Here is a 13706-nt window from a genome sequence, read left to right as displayed (position 1 = left end):
CTTCTCAAGGGTGAGTCCACTTCAGGGCTGAAAAGATGCTCCTTATCAAAGGGCATGTTTAGGACTGCTTGGTGCACCCCAGGTTTAAAGCATGGGCATCTAAATCAGGCATGTCTCCTTACAATGATACTAGTGTTGATCCTACATGCAGCAGTATCCACAGCATCAAGGGCACACCTAATGAAGTTATTACTGATTATCTGTCCTTCTGTGACAATCTGCTGTCCCCTTTTGCAGTGCTCTTCTGGGAGATATTTGCGGAGCTCCTTCCTCTCATCCCGGTGAGCCCAATCATATCTTGCAAGTAGGGCTTGCAATTTGGCAATGCTCAGCCATCCTTTTACCTGTGGCGTTTATCTTTTTACTCTCCTTCTCTGTCGGAGAAGGATCCCCTGTGGCTTGAGTATTGGCTTGCTCGTGTGGTAGAAGCCGCAATGGAATCTGGCAGGACCTGGGACCTTATGTATGGTGGATCAGAAGGCTCGGACTTGTAATTTTTATCAACTCTAGAGGTGACAACCCTAGAGCGAACTGGTTCCTTAAAGATTTAGTCTGCAAGACGTAGCATGCCGGGGAGCATTGATAGGAAGTGGATTTCCCTATGTGTGGACGTTAGGGTATTAAATAAGAAGTCTTGATCAATGGGGTCCCCGTCAAGGTCAAGTGTAGTGGGGTACACTGGAGTGGGTAGATTAGAGAGGGTAGATTGGAGTGGGGTACAGTGGAGGAGGTAGAACTAGGTAACGTGAAATATTCTGGGGTAGACTGGAGCAAAGTGGGATTGATTAGTGAAGAGTACAGTGGATTGAGATAGACTGGAGTGGGTGAGGATAGACTGGAGTGGAGTGAGGTAGAGTGGAGTGTGGTTGAATGGAGTGGGGTAGATTGGAGTAGAGAGGAAAAGATTTGAGTGGAGAGAAGTAGGGTAGATTAGGGTGGAGTTGGGTAGAATGGGTGGATTATGGTGGGGTAGGTTGGAGAGAGTGGCGTAGAGTAGACTGGAGTGGAGTGGACTGAGGTGGAGTGAGTCAGATTGGACTGGAGTAGGGTAGATGTGAGTGGCATATGGTAGATTAGAGTGAAGTGGATTGGGGTAGATTGGGTAGAGTGGGATAGAGTGGAGTGGGGTCGATTGGGTGGACTGGAGTGGGGAGGTTGGGGTGGGTTTGAGTGGATCAGGGCTGAATGGTACTGGATAGACTGCACTGCATGGAGTGAGATAGATTGGGGTGGAGTGGGGTAGAGTGGAGGGGAGTATAGCAGGGTTGAATAGGGTGAGGTAATGTGGGGTAGATTAGGTGGATTATAGTAGAGTAAACTGGAATGGAGTGGGGAAGACTGGAGTGGGGGTAGATTCAAGAGGGATAACTGGAGTGGAGTGGATTGGGGTGGAATAGATTGGAGTGGAGTAAATGGGGTAAACTGTGTTGGGGTACATTGGTGTAAGGTAGATTTGGGTGGGGTAGACTGAAGTGGGATGGGGTGGAGTTGAATAGATAGGAGTGAAGTGGGGTAGAATAGAGTGGAAAGGAGTAGGACAGACTGGAAAGGATCTGGATAGAGTGCAGTGGAGTTTGGAGTGGAGTGGGCTAAATTGGACTGGGATAGATTGGGTCGGAGTGGAGTAGACTGGTATGGGGTTGATTGAAGGGGATTTAGGTGGAGTGGAGTGGGTTGGATTGGATTGGGTACACTGGAGTGGGGTGGATTGGGGTACATTGGAGTGGAGTACAGTAGGTTGCGATGGAGTGGGGTAGGTGTGGTTGACTGGGTTAGACTGAGTGGAGTGGAGAAATTGGAGTGAGGTGGACTGGATTGAGGTAGACTGCAGTGGAGTAGGGTAGATTGGATCGGATTGGGGTAGACTGGATCAGATTGGGGTAGATTGGGCTGGAGAGGGGTAGACTGGGCTGGAGAGGGGTAGATTGTGTTAGAGTGGGATAGATTAGGTGGAGTAGATTGAGGTAGACTGTAGTGAAGTCACTGGAGCACAATGGGATAGACTGGAGTGTGGTAGAGTGGAGAGGGTTAAGTTGTAAAGAGTGGAGAGACGTAGAGTGGAGTTGCCTGTTGTGTCATGGAGGGAAGGGCATAGATTTCAGTGGAGTAGAGACGAGTTGCATTGCATGTTAGAGTGTCTTAGAGTGGATGGCTGTGGACTGGCGTGTGCTGTAGAGTGGAGTGTAGGAGGAGGTGTTGCATAGAGTGGAGTAGAGTGGCCAAGTGTGGAGTATGCATGGTGTGATTGTGCACTGCCATTACAGAAACACATTTTCAATTGAAATGATGATTATATTTGCCCCAAAATACAGTTTTACTGCACACAAACGATAATGTTTGCAAATGTCATCACCTAGTGTATTGATGTGTTTTTGATCGTATTCAAATATTTGTTTCCACCACACTTCAGGATCATGAAAAAGAGCCCCATTTGTACTAATTCTGATGTATTCTTAAACTACTAGAATATGTCCCTACCATATAATATGTTACCAAAGGTAATTAACTTGCTCATCTGATACAGACTTCTAGGTGCAGATTCCTTACCTTGGGATAGATACCCAAGCAATAATGTCCCCAGAGGTGAGTCTGCAAACTGCAATCATACTAAGAAGTCCTGCAGGACCAAACAGCCAAAGAAACCATCCCTGAGCACTTGACTGTCCAGGCAGCAGTGTTTTGTGAACAAGTGCAAGGACTGCCTGGCAGATATCCAGGGCTGGATCTACACATGCTAACGCAGTGGTTGCAGCAGTTGCTCTGGTACAGTGAGCACACAAACCCTCAGGGGTTTCCTTTTTAGCAAAAGCATAGCACATTTTGAAGGCAGAGAACAACCCATCTAGATCTAGTCCTTTTCTGCACTGCCTGCCCTTTCTTCGCACCCACACAACTAACAAAGATTTGATTGTCCACCGGTAAGTCTTTGGGCCGATTAAGATAGAACACCAATGCTCCTTAGAATCCAGATGGTGGATTCTCTCCTTTTCAAGGATGTGGGGGTGCATAAAAAGTAGGCAAGGTGATGGATTGGCCTACATGAAAGGGCGTGACCACTTTAGGTAGGAATGAGGCCTTGGTACGAAGCACCCCTTTGTCAGGATGGACAGAGATGAAGGGTGGATTTAAAGGCAGAGCTTGCAGCTCACTCACTCTCCGTGCAGAGGTGATGGTTACAAGGAAGGCTGGTTTTAAGGTGAAGAGCCAAAGAGGACAATTATGAAGACATTCAAAGGAGCGCATGTGAGGAAAGTGAGCATCAGGTTCAAATCCCACCAGGGCATTATGAATGGGGGAGGCGGAAACATGTGGGTAAACCCTTAAGGAATCTCCCAACAATGGGAGATTTAAACAAGGAGGCTTGATCAGGTAGTCTGAGGAAAGCAGAGATGGCAGACAGATGACCCTTGAGGGTGCCCAAAGCAGAGCCCTGCTGGGCAAGAGAGAGCACAAACAAGAGAACCTCGACAGAGGTACAAAAACAGGATTAACAGAATTGTTTTTACACCATGCCACAAATTTGTTCCAACAACAGTTGTATAATGTTTTGGTGGAGGGATGCCTGGCTGCCAAGATAACATTACAGACTTTGGGCAGAAGGTTGAAAGCTGTCAACTGCCGCCACACAATCTCCACGCAAGAAGGCTGAGACTAGACAAGTTTGAATGGTGAACCGTCCGCTACTGCTGCGACTGAAGTTCGAAGCAGTCTGAGTGGAGGATCGTTGGCCATGCTCAGAAGCTTAGGATACCATACTCTTCTAACCCAGTCTCGAGCCACAAGAATTACTTTGGATCGCTCGTTCTTGATCTACTTGAGAACTCTGGGCAGAAGTGGTACTTACGGAAAGGCATATAGGAGGCCAGAGTTACACTTGAGACAAAAACTATCGCCGAGCAAGTGACCCCTTGGAAACTCCAGCACGCAAAACAGCTGACACTTTGAGTTCTCTGTGGAGGCAAACAGATTTAACCAAGCCTCTCCCCATTGCTGAAAGAGACCTTGCACCACCTCCGGATGGAGACTTCATTCATGATCGGCCATGCATTGACAGCTGAGTTCCTCTGCTGTAGCATTCGGAGAACCCACCAGATGTTGAACCTCCAGGAAAACGCCTTGACATTCCAGCCATGTCCAGAGGTGCAGAGCCCCCTGACAAAGGATCCATGACCCCACCCCGCCCTGCTTGTTGCAGTACCACATGACAGTGGTGTTCCCCATGAACAACAGCACCACTTTCTCTTTGAGAAAGGGAAAGAATGCTTTCAATGGAAGCCTGATCACTGTAAGCTCTAGAAGACTGATGGAGCCCGGACTCTGGCACAGACTATACGTCTCTGATCTCCACCTCCCCCATGTGGCTGCCTCATCCCAGGAGTGACACATCTGTCACTTGTAGGAAGCTGGCTCTGTATATACTACACCAAAGTAAGGCATAGTGTGCAAAAAGTCCAGTGGTTCCCCAGAGGCTTTATGTGGGCCAAAGTCGATAATACTAATGCTTTATTTTGGGGTAGTGTGGTCGGGCAGTTAGGCTTATCAAATGGCAATGCTAAGCAATTGTTGTACACACACACAGTGAAGAAATGAGGCACACACTCAATGACTAACTCCAGTCCAATGTTTTATGTATCAAAATATATATATATTTACTTTATTTCTAGAACCAAAAGGATCTTTGTTGCAGGTAAGTAGTTTTTGAAAAATTTATTACTTTCAAGTAATAAATGCACTTTGATTGTAAATCACAGTTCATACAGGTTTCAGTTAAGTAATACTTTTCAATATCAAAAGTATACAGTGCAAATATCATTGAAGGCAATGCATTCCTATGGCTGAAAAAGTACATACATCGTTTAAAGATGAGTACTCGAATTACGATCCCAGTCTTCAGGGGTTGGGGTGCCCACGGGCCAAGGTTCAAGTTAACACCAAGAATGCACCACCAGCAACACAAGACAGACCAGGTGCAGAGGTCAAAGTTGGAGTCGGGCACCAAATGGAAACCAATGGAGACTGGGGGCACTCAGAAGAGAACGGTTTGCAAGGAACTACCCATGGGTTTGCATCACAGGCCTGAGGAGATGTAGATCAGTACTAGGGGGCCACAGGTAAGAACCAGAGATACACCCTCAGCGGCACGGGGGTGGCCGGGTGCAAACACAGTGTTGGGTGCCCAATGCAATTCTATGACGATCTCCGGCTGCACAAAGAACTTGCAGGCTTGAACCAGGGAGGTCGGTGAGGTGAACCAGTGGCTGGACAGGTAAATTAAAATGCCACTGGATGCTGGTGGACCATCTGCTAGGCTCCCCAAGGCCACGGAGCTGCAGGTGCAGGGGTACCTTTAGGCATAAGAAAACTTCACTGGAGTCGGTCACGATCAGGGGGTCCTCTGGATTCAGGCTCCAGGCATCGTCGTGTTGGTCAGGAGGGGACAACCCAGGGTGGACTCGAAGTCGTAATCAACTGGGGACCTATTCTGAACCGATGGGCCACCTAGACAAGGGCCGTGGGCTTTGGGTGCAAAGCGGGCAGGATTCGCAGATCCAGAGGGCTCTGCCATCCTTGCTTGAGGTTTCTTTGTGGATATGGACACTGTCCTCAGGAGTTTCTGGTCCTTAGGGAAGACAGGCAGTCCTCTGGGGGTTTGTAGAGGACACTGGTCCTATAGGATGAGTCATCTTTGGGTAGCAAGAGTCCTGAAGCTGTAGATAGGCTGGTGCGGCTAGGGCCAAGTTAGCTGTCATCTGGAATCTTCACTGCTGGTGCAGCTCTTCAGTCCTTGTTCTTTGAGGCTACCAGGAACCTGACTACAAGGTTCAGGGGTGCCCCTAAATATTAAATTAGGGGGCACTGAGAGGTCAGAGGGCAGTAGCCTAACACTATTGGCTATCTTCCTCCAAAACAAGATGAAGGATTCTGTAAGGAGGGGGTCACACTTCCGCGCTGGGTACCCTAGGGGTGGTCCCAGCTGGGGTGGACACTCCTCCTTGTGCTTACTAATTTTTCCATTGGACCTGCTGCTAACACTGGGGCTTGGTCCAGAGGGTGGGGATCTCCACTGGCTGGAGTGCCCTGGGCCAGCATACCAAAGGGCAGGAGCCTTTGAGGCTCATCAACACGTGTTGCTGTTCCTGTAGGAGGAAGGTGTGAAGCACCTCCACCCAGAGCATGCTTTGTCACCAACTCTTAAAAGAACAAAGGCTCTCGCCCCATTGGGTCAGAAACTTGCCTGGTGGCGACAGGCTGGCACAGACCAGTCCTCCACAAACTAGAGTTGGGTGAATTTCAGGAGACTTCTCTAAGATGCCCTCTTTGTGCATTTTACAATAAATCCAACACTTGCATCAGTGTGGGTTTATTGAGCTGAGAAGTTTGATACCAAACTTCTCAGCAATCAGTGGAGCCATTATGGCGCTCTGGAGTTTGCAATGACAAACTCCCAGCCATGTACTCAATATGGCTACACTGCACTTACAATGTCTAAGAATAAACTTAAGACATTGTAGGGGCATATTGCTCATGCATCTATGCTCTCACCTGTGGTATAGTGCACCCTGCCTTACGGCTGTAAGGCCTCCTCGAGATGTGACTTACCTGTGCCAAAGGCAGTGTTTCGTAGGCATGGCACCCAGGGAGGGATGCCATGTCGACTTTACCTTTTTCTTCCCACCAACACACTCAATCTGCAGTGGCAGTGTGCATGTGTTTGGTGAGGGGTCCCTTAGGGTTGCATAATACATGCTCCAGCCCTTAGAGGCCCTCTCTGGCCACAGGGATCTTTTACCACTGGTACCTTTTACAAGGGAATTAGCTGTGTGCCAGAGTAGTGCCAATTGTGGACGCATGGTACAGTTGAGTGAAAGAACACAGGTGCTGGGACCTAGTTAGCAGGAGCCCAGCACACAGTCAAGTTACCATCAGATATCAAGCAAAAAGTGGCGGGAGTGACCATGGCAAAAGGGGCACTTTCCTACATCACTACTGTCAGATCTGGCTGGGGAAGGGAGAGGGATCTGCCTTTGACCCAATTGCGGTTCAAAAGCCACCATTAGAGATAGATCTTGTGCAGTTCCATTTGGATCTGGACCATGTCCTAGAGATTCCCCTGATGCTTCGCCCACTGGAACTTCAGGTCGCACTGCAGAGCCAGCATTTGTCATCTGGCATGTGCCACCAGGAGGATGCAGGAGGCCATGAGGCTCAGCAGCCTTAGAGTCATTTTCACCAAAACCCAGGATAGAGACTGAAACATCGGTATCTTAGCTTGAATATCCTGGACTAGCCGCTCAGGAGAATAGGCCAGAAACTATACTGTGTTCAAAGACGGAGGTCCTGGGCCTAGAGCTGCCTTCAGTGGCTGCAGGACTAACCTAACTGAGGTGCTTCATCCAGGGACTTCTGTCTGAACCCCTTTTACCATTCAATGGAACCCTTACTGTCGTCCTGCTCGGGATGTAGTCAATAGGACAATCGTCCGCCACCATAGACCTATGCCTAACGACCCTAAATTCTTGACCCAACATTCTATGCCAGTGAGTTTGGTCATCCAGGCTTCTTCCTCTTCTTGCACATTTGCATCTGCACCCCACATTTGTGCATCTAGATATGACTATATCAGAACCAAAAAAGACAGATGCCTGATAACACTATTAAATTAAGCTCCAGTTCTCGTATTCAGATCTAAAAGCAGTAATTTATTTCAAGAGCATGATGTGAAATAGGAATTCTCTTCCCTGCCAAATAGAAATATTAATAAGGGTAAAGCAAATAGTTTCTAGGAACTATTATCTGGTGAAACTCTACTGAAAAGTGTAAAACTGAAACCAATATTTTGAACATATTTGTATTCAGAGAAACAAATGAAACACCGCAAGATTTATAGCAGCAATTTAATAGTAACTGAAGAAAATCTGAAACTTCATTGTTTGTGAATACAATGTAACTCTGGCCTGCTACAAGAACTGAGAAGCCTTTTTATAATTTAAAAATGAAAGGTAATGATGATTTTTTTGCTGATAAAAATATCTGGATTGTAAAGAATCTTAAAGGCAAATGCAAATGAGTTACTATCCCATTCCTCAGTCACCCAGCCGAGCCTTTGATGTCAGTAATGACCAGAGAGGTCTGTTAGTTGATGATGTCAAAGGAAGCTAAGCAGTCAAGATGAATTGATGCAGGAGGAAAATGTGGGCTAGTAGCTAAGCTGCCATTTTTGGAACCTGGTGATCTGGAGTTGAATGAACCACGCAATACTGAGCAAATCATTTAACCTCTCTGTGCCTAAACACATGAAATGCAATTGTAAGTATGTGAAATGTAATGTCATTGAAAAAGATGTAACATCCTGTTTGACCAGCACTATCTTTTATTGTCACCCAGGTCTTCCCATAGCGTACAGCATTCTGCTGCTCTTTAAGCTAGGGTCACGCTACATTCATATCCATATGTGCATCCACCAAAACTACTCATGTCACAAGCCATGTTTATTCATCTGTAATGAAAAGTAACAGATTCAGTCAAATGTTGCACTACTTGATGAAATGTGAGAGTGTTGTTACTCTATTACAGAGGTTTATCTGACCTTTCTGCTTTTATTATGTTTTAATTTACACTTGCCTTTATCTATAGTGATACCTTGATGTACATGCCATATATGTTAAACAGGATTAAAACATATGTACCTGTGCCTTTATCAATAAAGTCCATGGACTCCTCACTTGCACTGAAGTGACTGGAAGCTGGTTTCTTTTCGGTGTCGGGCTCCACATCAGAGCCAGTATGCACTGAGGAATTGGTACTCATTGGTGATCGTGGATTATCAGACATAGAAATCCTTCTACTAGAAACACCACTACTTAGTGCATGTTTGCTCAGAGAAATCTTAGGTGATGCAGTCATGTCAAAGTTCAATTTGATTTTCTCTTGTTTCTCAGTCTTCACAGTCCCAGCATCAGGATTTCCAGTATCTACTAACATTTGGAATTGGTTGTTGGGGGTATATGGTGTCCGGAATGGGGCATAATTAAACACTCCAAATTTTCTTCGAATGTTTTCCACATAAATCTCCATCTCTTGCATTGCACTATTAAATATGCTTTTAGTCTTTTTCACAGAAAAAGGAATTTCTTTTGACATGAGGTAGCAATTGTTCATTGGCACCCAGGCTCTGTAAATAAATAAAAAAATGAAAAGAGTTAATATATAGAATGATTTTTTTGAAACAGCTAAAGTGAACATAATGTCTGAAAACAAGTTCAACAGCCAGCTTTGACATTTTAGAATAAAGTTAAACAAATAATAGCTATGATTTAACACATGGATAATCCTGCTATATGTGTAACATGCTTTGAGAAAAATGGAATGCGTTTCCAAGAAAAGTTTAGGAGTGGTTGCTAAAAGAAGATTCAGTCGAAAATTTTCATATTAGTAAATGCTAGTGAGAGGGAAGGGTTGATTTTTTTCTTTATATGCAAAAACTATTGCAGTGGAACAGGATACTCAAAGTTAATGTTTATATAAAATCATCCGTTCATCCAAATTCTTATTGAAAATATTGATTCCTATTTGAGGTCTTTGCCGTTATAACTTTTTGTCGATAAACTTTTAAAGCAAAAGACCTGGTAGTTAAATGAACTTTATATAATCCTCTTGTAAACTGCTATTTTACAAATAACTATTCTTATAGCTGCTGAATATTTATGTCAACAGTTATCGTTTATGTACACACACTGTTTCAAAACATCTCAAAACATTACCTGAAGATGACAAATGCTTTTGTCAAGTGCAATCATAATGTAATTTCTTGTTTACTGTAGCCAACCTAATGTTAACTTTGTCAAGGACTTTAGTAGGCACCAGTACTTGGCATTCATTGTTTACGTACTATTTCCATCATGAAAAGTACCCAAGTTAAATAACAATATGGACAATGAAACTCGTATTTCCCTTTTATGCGCACTTACTGATGTTTAGAGAGTGGTGAGTGAGTGGAATATTGCAATCCTCATACACCACAGAGGCAACAGAGTCCTCCTGGTGCTATACAAGTAAAAAGAAATAGAAAAATCATAGAAAATTACAGACAACATTTTAAGTGGGTAACTGCTTACCTGTCATGCTGTCCAAAAAAGCGGGCATCAACTTGACCTTCTTTATCTCTCAGTGCTTTAGCAGGCCAGAATGGAAAACCTTTCAGTTTTGCCCACACCAAAGGATGAGGATGACTCTGTGGTGTAAAATGTGGCATTATGCATTTAGAAGTTTTTCAACATAAACCAACATAAAATAGTTTATTGACATAGTGCAATTCTAGTGATGCTCTTGAAATATTTATGCACAAGAAAAGAATGTTCTTGTAGCCCTATATCAAAATGACCTTATATTGATTTTCAGGGGCATGGGAGCTAAAAATGTGGATCTGAAAGCCGTATTCAAACTGCCAGTATGAGTGTTATATTGAGTGCTGCTATGGCAAGCATTGCACAGGTCTGTGGTTATATAAATATCACAGATCCCACTGAGGATGCTAGAAAAAGGCATCATTCACCATTGTATTGATTACTTTAAGGTTGTGCCGAATGTAGTTCTACGGAACTTGGGAGTCAGATCAGGAGAATCTGATAGAAAGAGGAAAATATGTGTTGTGAATCTGTATGGTTCACAATTATTTTTATTTGTTATTTTAGATAATTGTGTTATTTGTAAATCACTATTCGCTACTAATGCAAAATAAAATATTAAACAGTTCTTCACTATGCCAGGCAAAGTTCAGGTGCAGTGTAAACAGTGAAAAGCTATTTGTGATGTACATTCTAGTAGTTAGAGGAGAAAGGTTTGAGCCATAAGGAGGAATGTGGAAGGAGGGATATAGATGGACTTACCAGATATACTTGTGGAAGATTAGGTGGCTAACGGGCAGATTTGCATGAAATGTGTAGTAAACGTAGTAGCAGAATGATAGAATTTCCTTATTAAAGTTTTTAAAAAAGCAAAGAAAAAGTAACTAAATCACAATGATGCTTGGGGGTTTTGACAGTAACATGTAAATTACCCTCTGACACAGTTTTTAATAATGGGTCAACTTGCGCATTATCAACAGTGAACAAATCCCCAAAATATGTTCCAAAGGAACTCTAGTCTGAATGAGATCACATACATAGCCATTAGGATTTTGCCTTCAAAGAACATATATAGATGTGAAATCAATTGTGCTGGTGTGTCATGTGTCAAACCTCATGAGAGGACCCCAAGGAAGCAAATGACTGGATTATTGGAATAAGTGTACTATTGAAACTATGGAGCCATCTAAATAGCTTGACCCTAAAACTGTGGATCCTGGCTATACCCTGTAGTTTTTGAGTCTCCAGGCTGGGGCAAAATGTGAATATTGACTGATTTGTCTAAACTCAAATGGTGCATATGCATGGATCCTCCCTTCTAACTAAGCCTTTCAGAGAGGATTGCTACTTTTAGGGTACTAAAATGTTTAAGTGTTTTTCATATTACCAACATTTCCAAATATGATCAAGACAATAAACATAATATGTAACTGTTCAGAGACCTGTGCAGGCAGTTTCTGAAGAAAAGAGCATGGTGAAGTATTTTCACATTGACAATTAGTTTTAGGGGGGGAATTATCAAACTGAATTGTGGATAGGGGAACAGTGTAGGATGACAACAATAGAACAGAATTATCAGCTGAGAGTCAGATAAGCAACAATTCTAGAATGTGTTGTATACAATGAAAACAATTAAGCATTAAATATTAATGTGTATTCTTATGTTATTTTGAAAATATTGAGCATTGCCTGTACAGCGCTTACAGCAAACAAAAAGGGTGGTCTGACACCGAGTAATCCTGCAGTTTAACAGTCCAATTAAGTAACCATGTTTTCAGAGCATAGTCAAATCTGACATTTTTCAGTTCTGAGTAAGATTAACATAGAAACGAGCATTTGCAATACAATGGTTATCACTATTGTTCGAGTTAGAGCTATTAGCATTGTAAGTTTCTAACTGGACTTTTCTTGCCACATAAATTGAAAAGGAGAAGTAAAACAGTTGATCTAAGCGAGCCAATTCAAAGTGCCACAGCGCCATGAGCAAGAGCCCGATGGGGAAACACAAAAGGAAGAAAAGTTTGCCCGCAGTAAAATGTATTGGCAAATGTGCAATTACCCATGTAACAGGGTCGGTGTCAAAGACGGTAACAAAACTGCCCCAAGGAGGAACAAACAAAGCATTTACCAAGGATAACAAAGGATTTTTGAAAGGCAAGCCCATGAACGAGTGATAGTGATGGGCGCGGTTAAAAGCCCACAGATGGATTACAACAGGTCAAAGCGCTTGCACGCTCGACTTAATGAATAAGTTAAACACATCCAGAGCTAGCCTAATCATATTGCTTTTTTCCCCAAAGCATTCATAAAGCCAATAGGAATCATCTATGCGAGACCTATTGGGTTTGTCAATCTTTTTTGCCATATTGTACATCTGCGCGGCTGCTGTGCAGCATGGTTGAAAAAAAAAGAAAGAAAGAAAAGCCCTTGACCGCGTCTTGGCACTTTTTATTTGTTTTGTTTTTTACTTTCAGCCATGTTGCATAGCAGCCACGCTACTGAACACTGCTAAAACATAGCATGAACAAAGTCAATTGGCCTTTCATAAGTACTACATAATGGCTTTGCTATTGCTTGTGGTTTTTAGGCAAGGGTTGATTAAGTGATTTTCCCAAGATCGCAGGAGGCTAATTGTGCTGGAATCAAACTTTATACACCAGTTTCAAAGTTGGCCGATCGTGTCATGAGATAAATATAGGTACATTTTACATATTATATATATATATATATATATATATATATATATATATATATATATATGGAAAATGTCACTCACCCAGTGTACATCTGTTCGTGGCATTAGTCGCTGCAGATTCACATGCTGTGCACATCCCGCCATCTGGTGTTGGGCTCGGAGTGTTACAAGTTGTTTTTCTTCGAAGAAGTCTTTTCGAATCACGAGACCGAGGGACTCCTCCCATTTCGACTCCATTGCGCATGGGCGTCGACTCCATCTTAGATTGTTTTCCCCGCAGAGGGTGAGGTAGGAGTTGTGTATGCTAGTAATAGTGCCCATGCAATGGAGTGAATGCGTCTGTACATAATGAAGTTTAAAGTAATATATTTACAAATGTACAAATGTTTAAGATCTACTTCTGAACGGCTACAGGCTCCCGGGGAGGGGGGTGGGCGCATGTGAATCTGCAGCGACTAATGCCACGAACAGATGTTCACTGGGTAAGTGACATTTCCCGTTCGATGGCATGTGTAGCTGCAGATACACATGCTGTGCATAGACTAATAAGCAGTTATCTCCCCAAAAGCGGTGGTTCAGCCTGTAGGAGTTGAAGTAGTTTGAAATAATGTTCTTAGTACAGCTTGACCTACTGTTGCTTGTTGTGCAGTTAACACATCTACACAGTAGTGCTTGGTAAATGTATGAGGCGTAGACCATGTTGCTGCCTTACATATTTCGTTCATTGGAATATTTCCTAGAAAGGCCACGGTAGCACCTTTCTTTCTGGTTGAGTGTGCCTTTGGTGTAATAGGCAGTTCTCTTTTAGCTTTAAGATAGCATGTTTGAATGCGCTTAACTATCCATCTAGCAATGCCTTGTTTTGAAATTTGATTTCCTGTATGAGG

General features: G+C 43.5%; 1 protein-coding gene across 3 annotated transcripts in view; it reads right to left on the bottom strand.

Moving 5' to 3' along the window:
• ZMYND8 (zinc finger MYND-type containing 8) overlaps positions 1-13706 on the bottom strand; it is a 602889-nt gene that overhangs the window by 312728 nt on the left and 276455 nt on the right. For all 3 annotated transcript variants that reach the window (XM_069243462.1, XM_069243464.1, XM_069243463.1), the window contains exons 10-11: positions 10116-10231; positions 8688-9172 (exon numbers count right to left, since the gene is read on the bottom strand). In XM_069243462.1, coding sequence (XP_069099563.1) covers positions 8688-9172; positions 10116-10231 — 601 coding nt within the window. The remainder of the gene's footprint in view (positions 1-8687; positions 9173-10115; positions 10232-13706) is intronic.

The sequence above is a fragment of the Pleurodeles waltl genome, chromosome 7 (assembly GCF_031143425.1).
Source record: "Pleurodeles waltl isolate 20211129_DDA chromosome 7, aPleWal1.hap1.20221129, whole genome shotgun sequence".
Taxonomy (NCBI): Eukaryota; Metazoa; Chordata; class Amphibia; order Caudata; family Salamandridae; genus Pleurodeles; species Pleurodeles waltl.
This window is presented reverse-complemented; position numbering and strand designations above follow the sequence as displayed.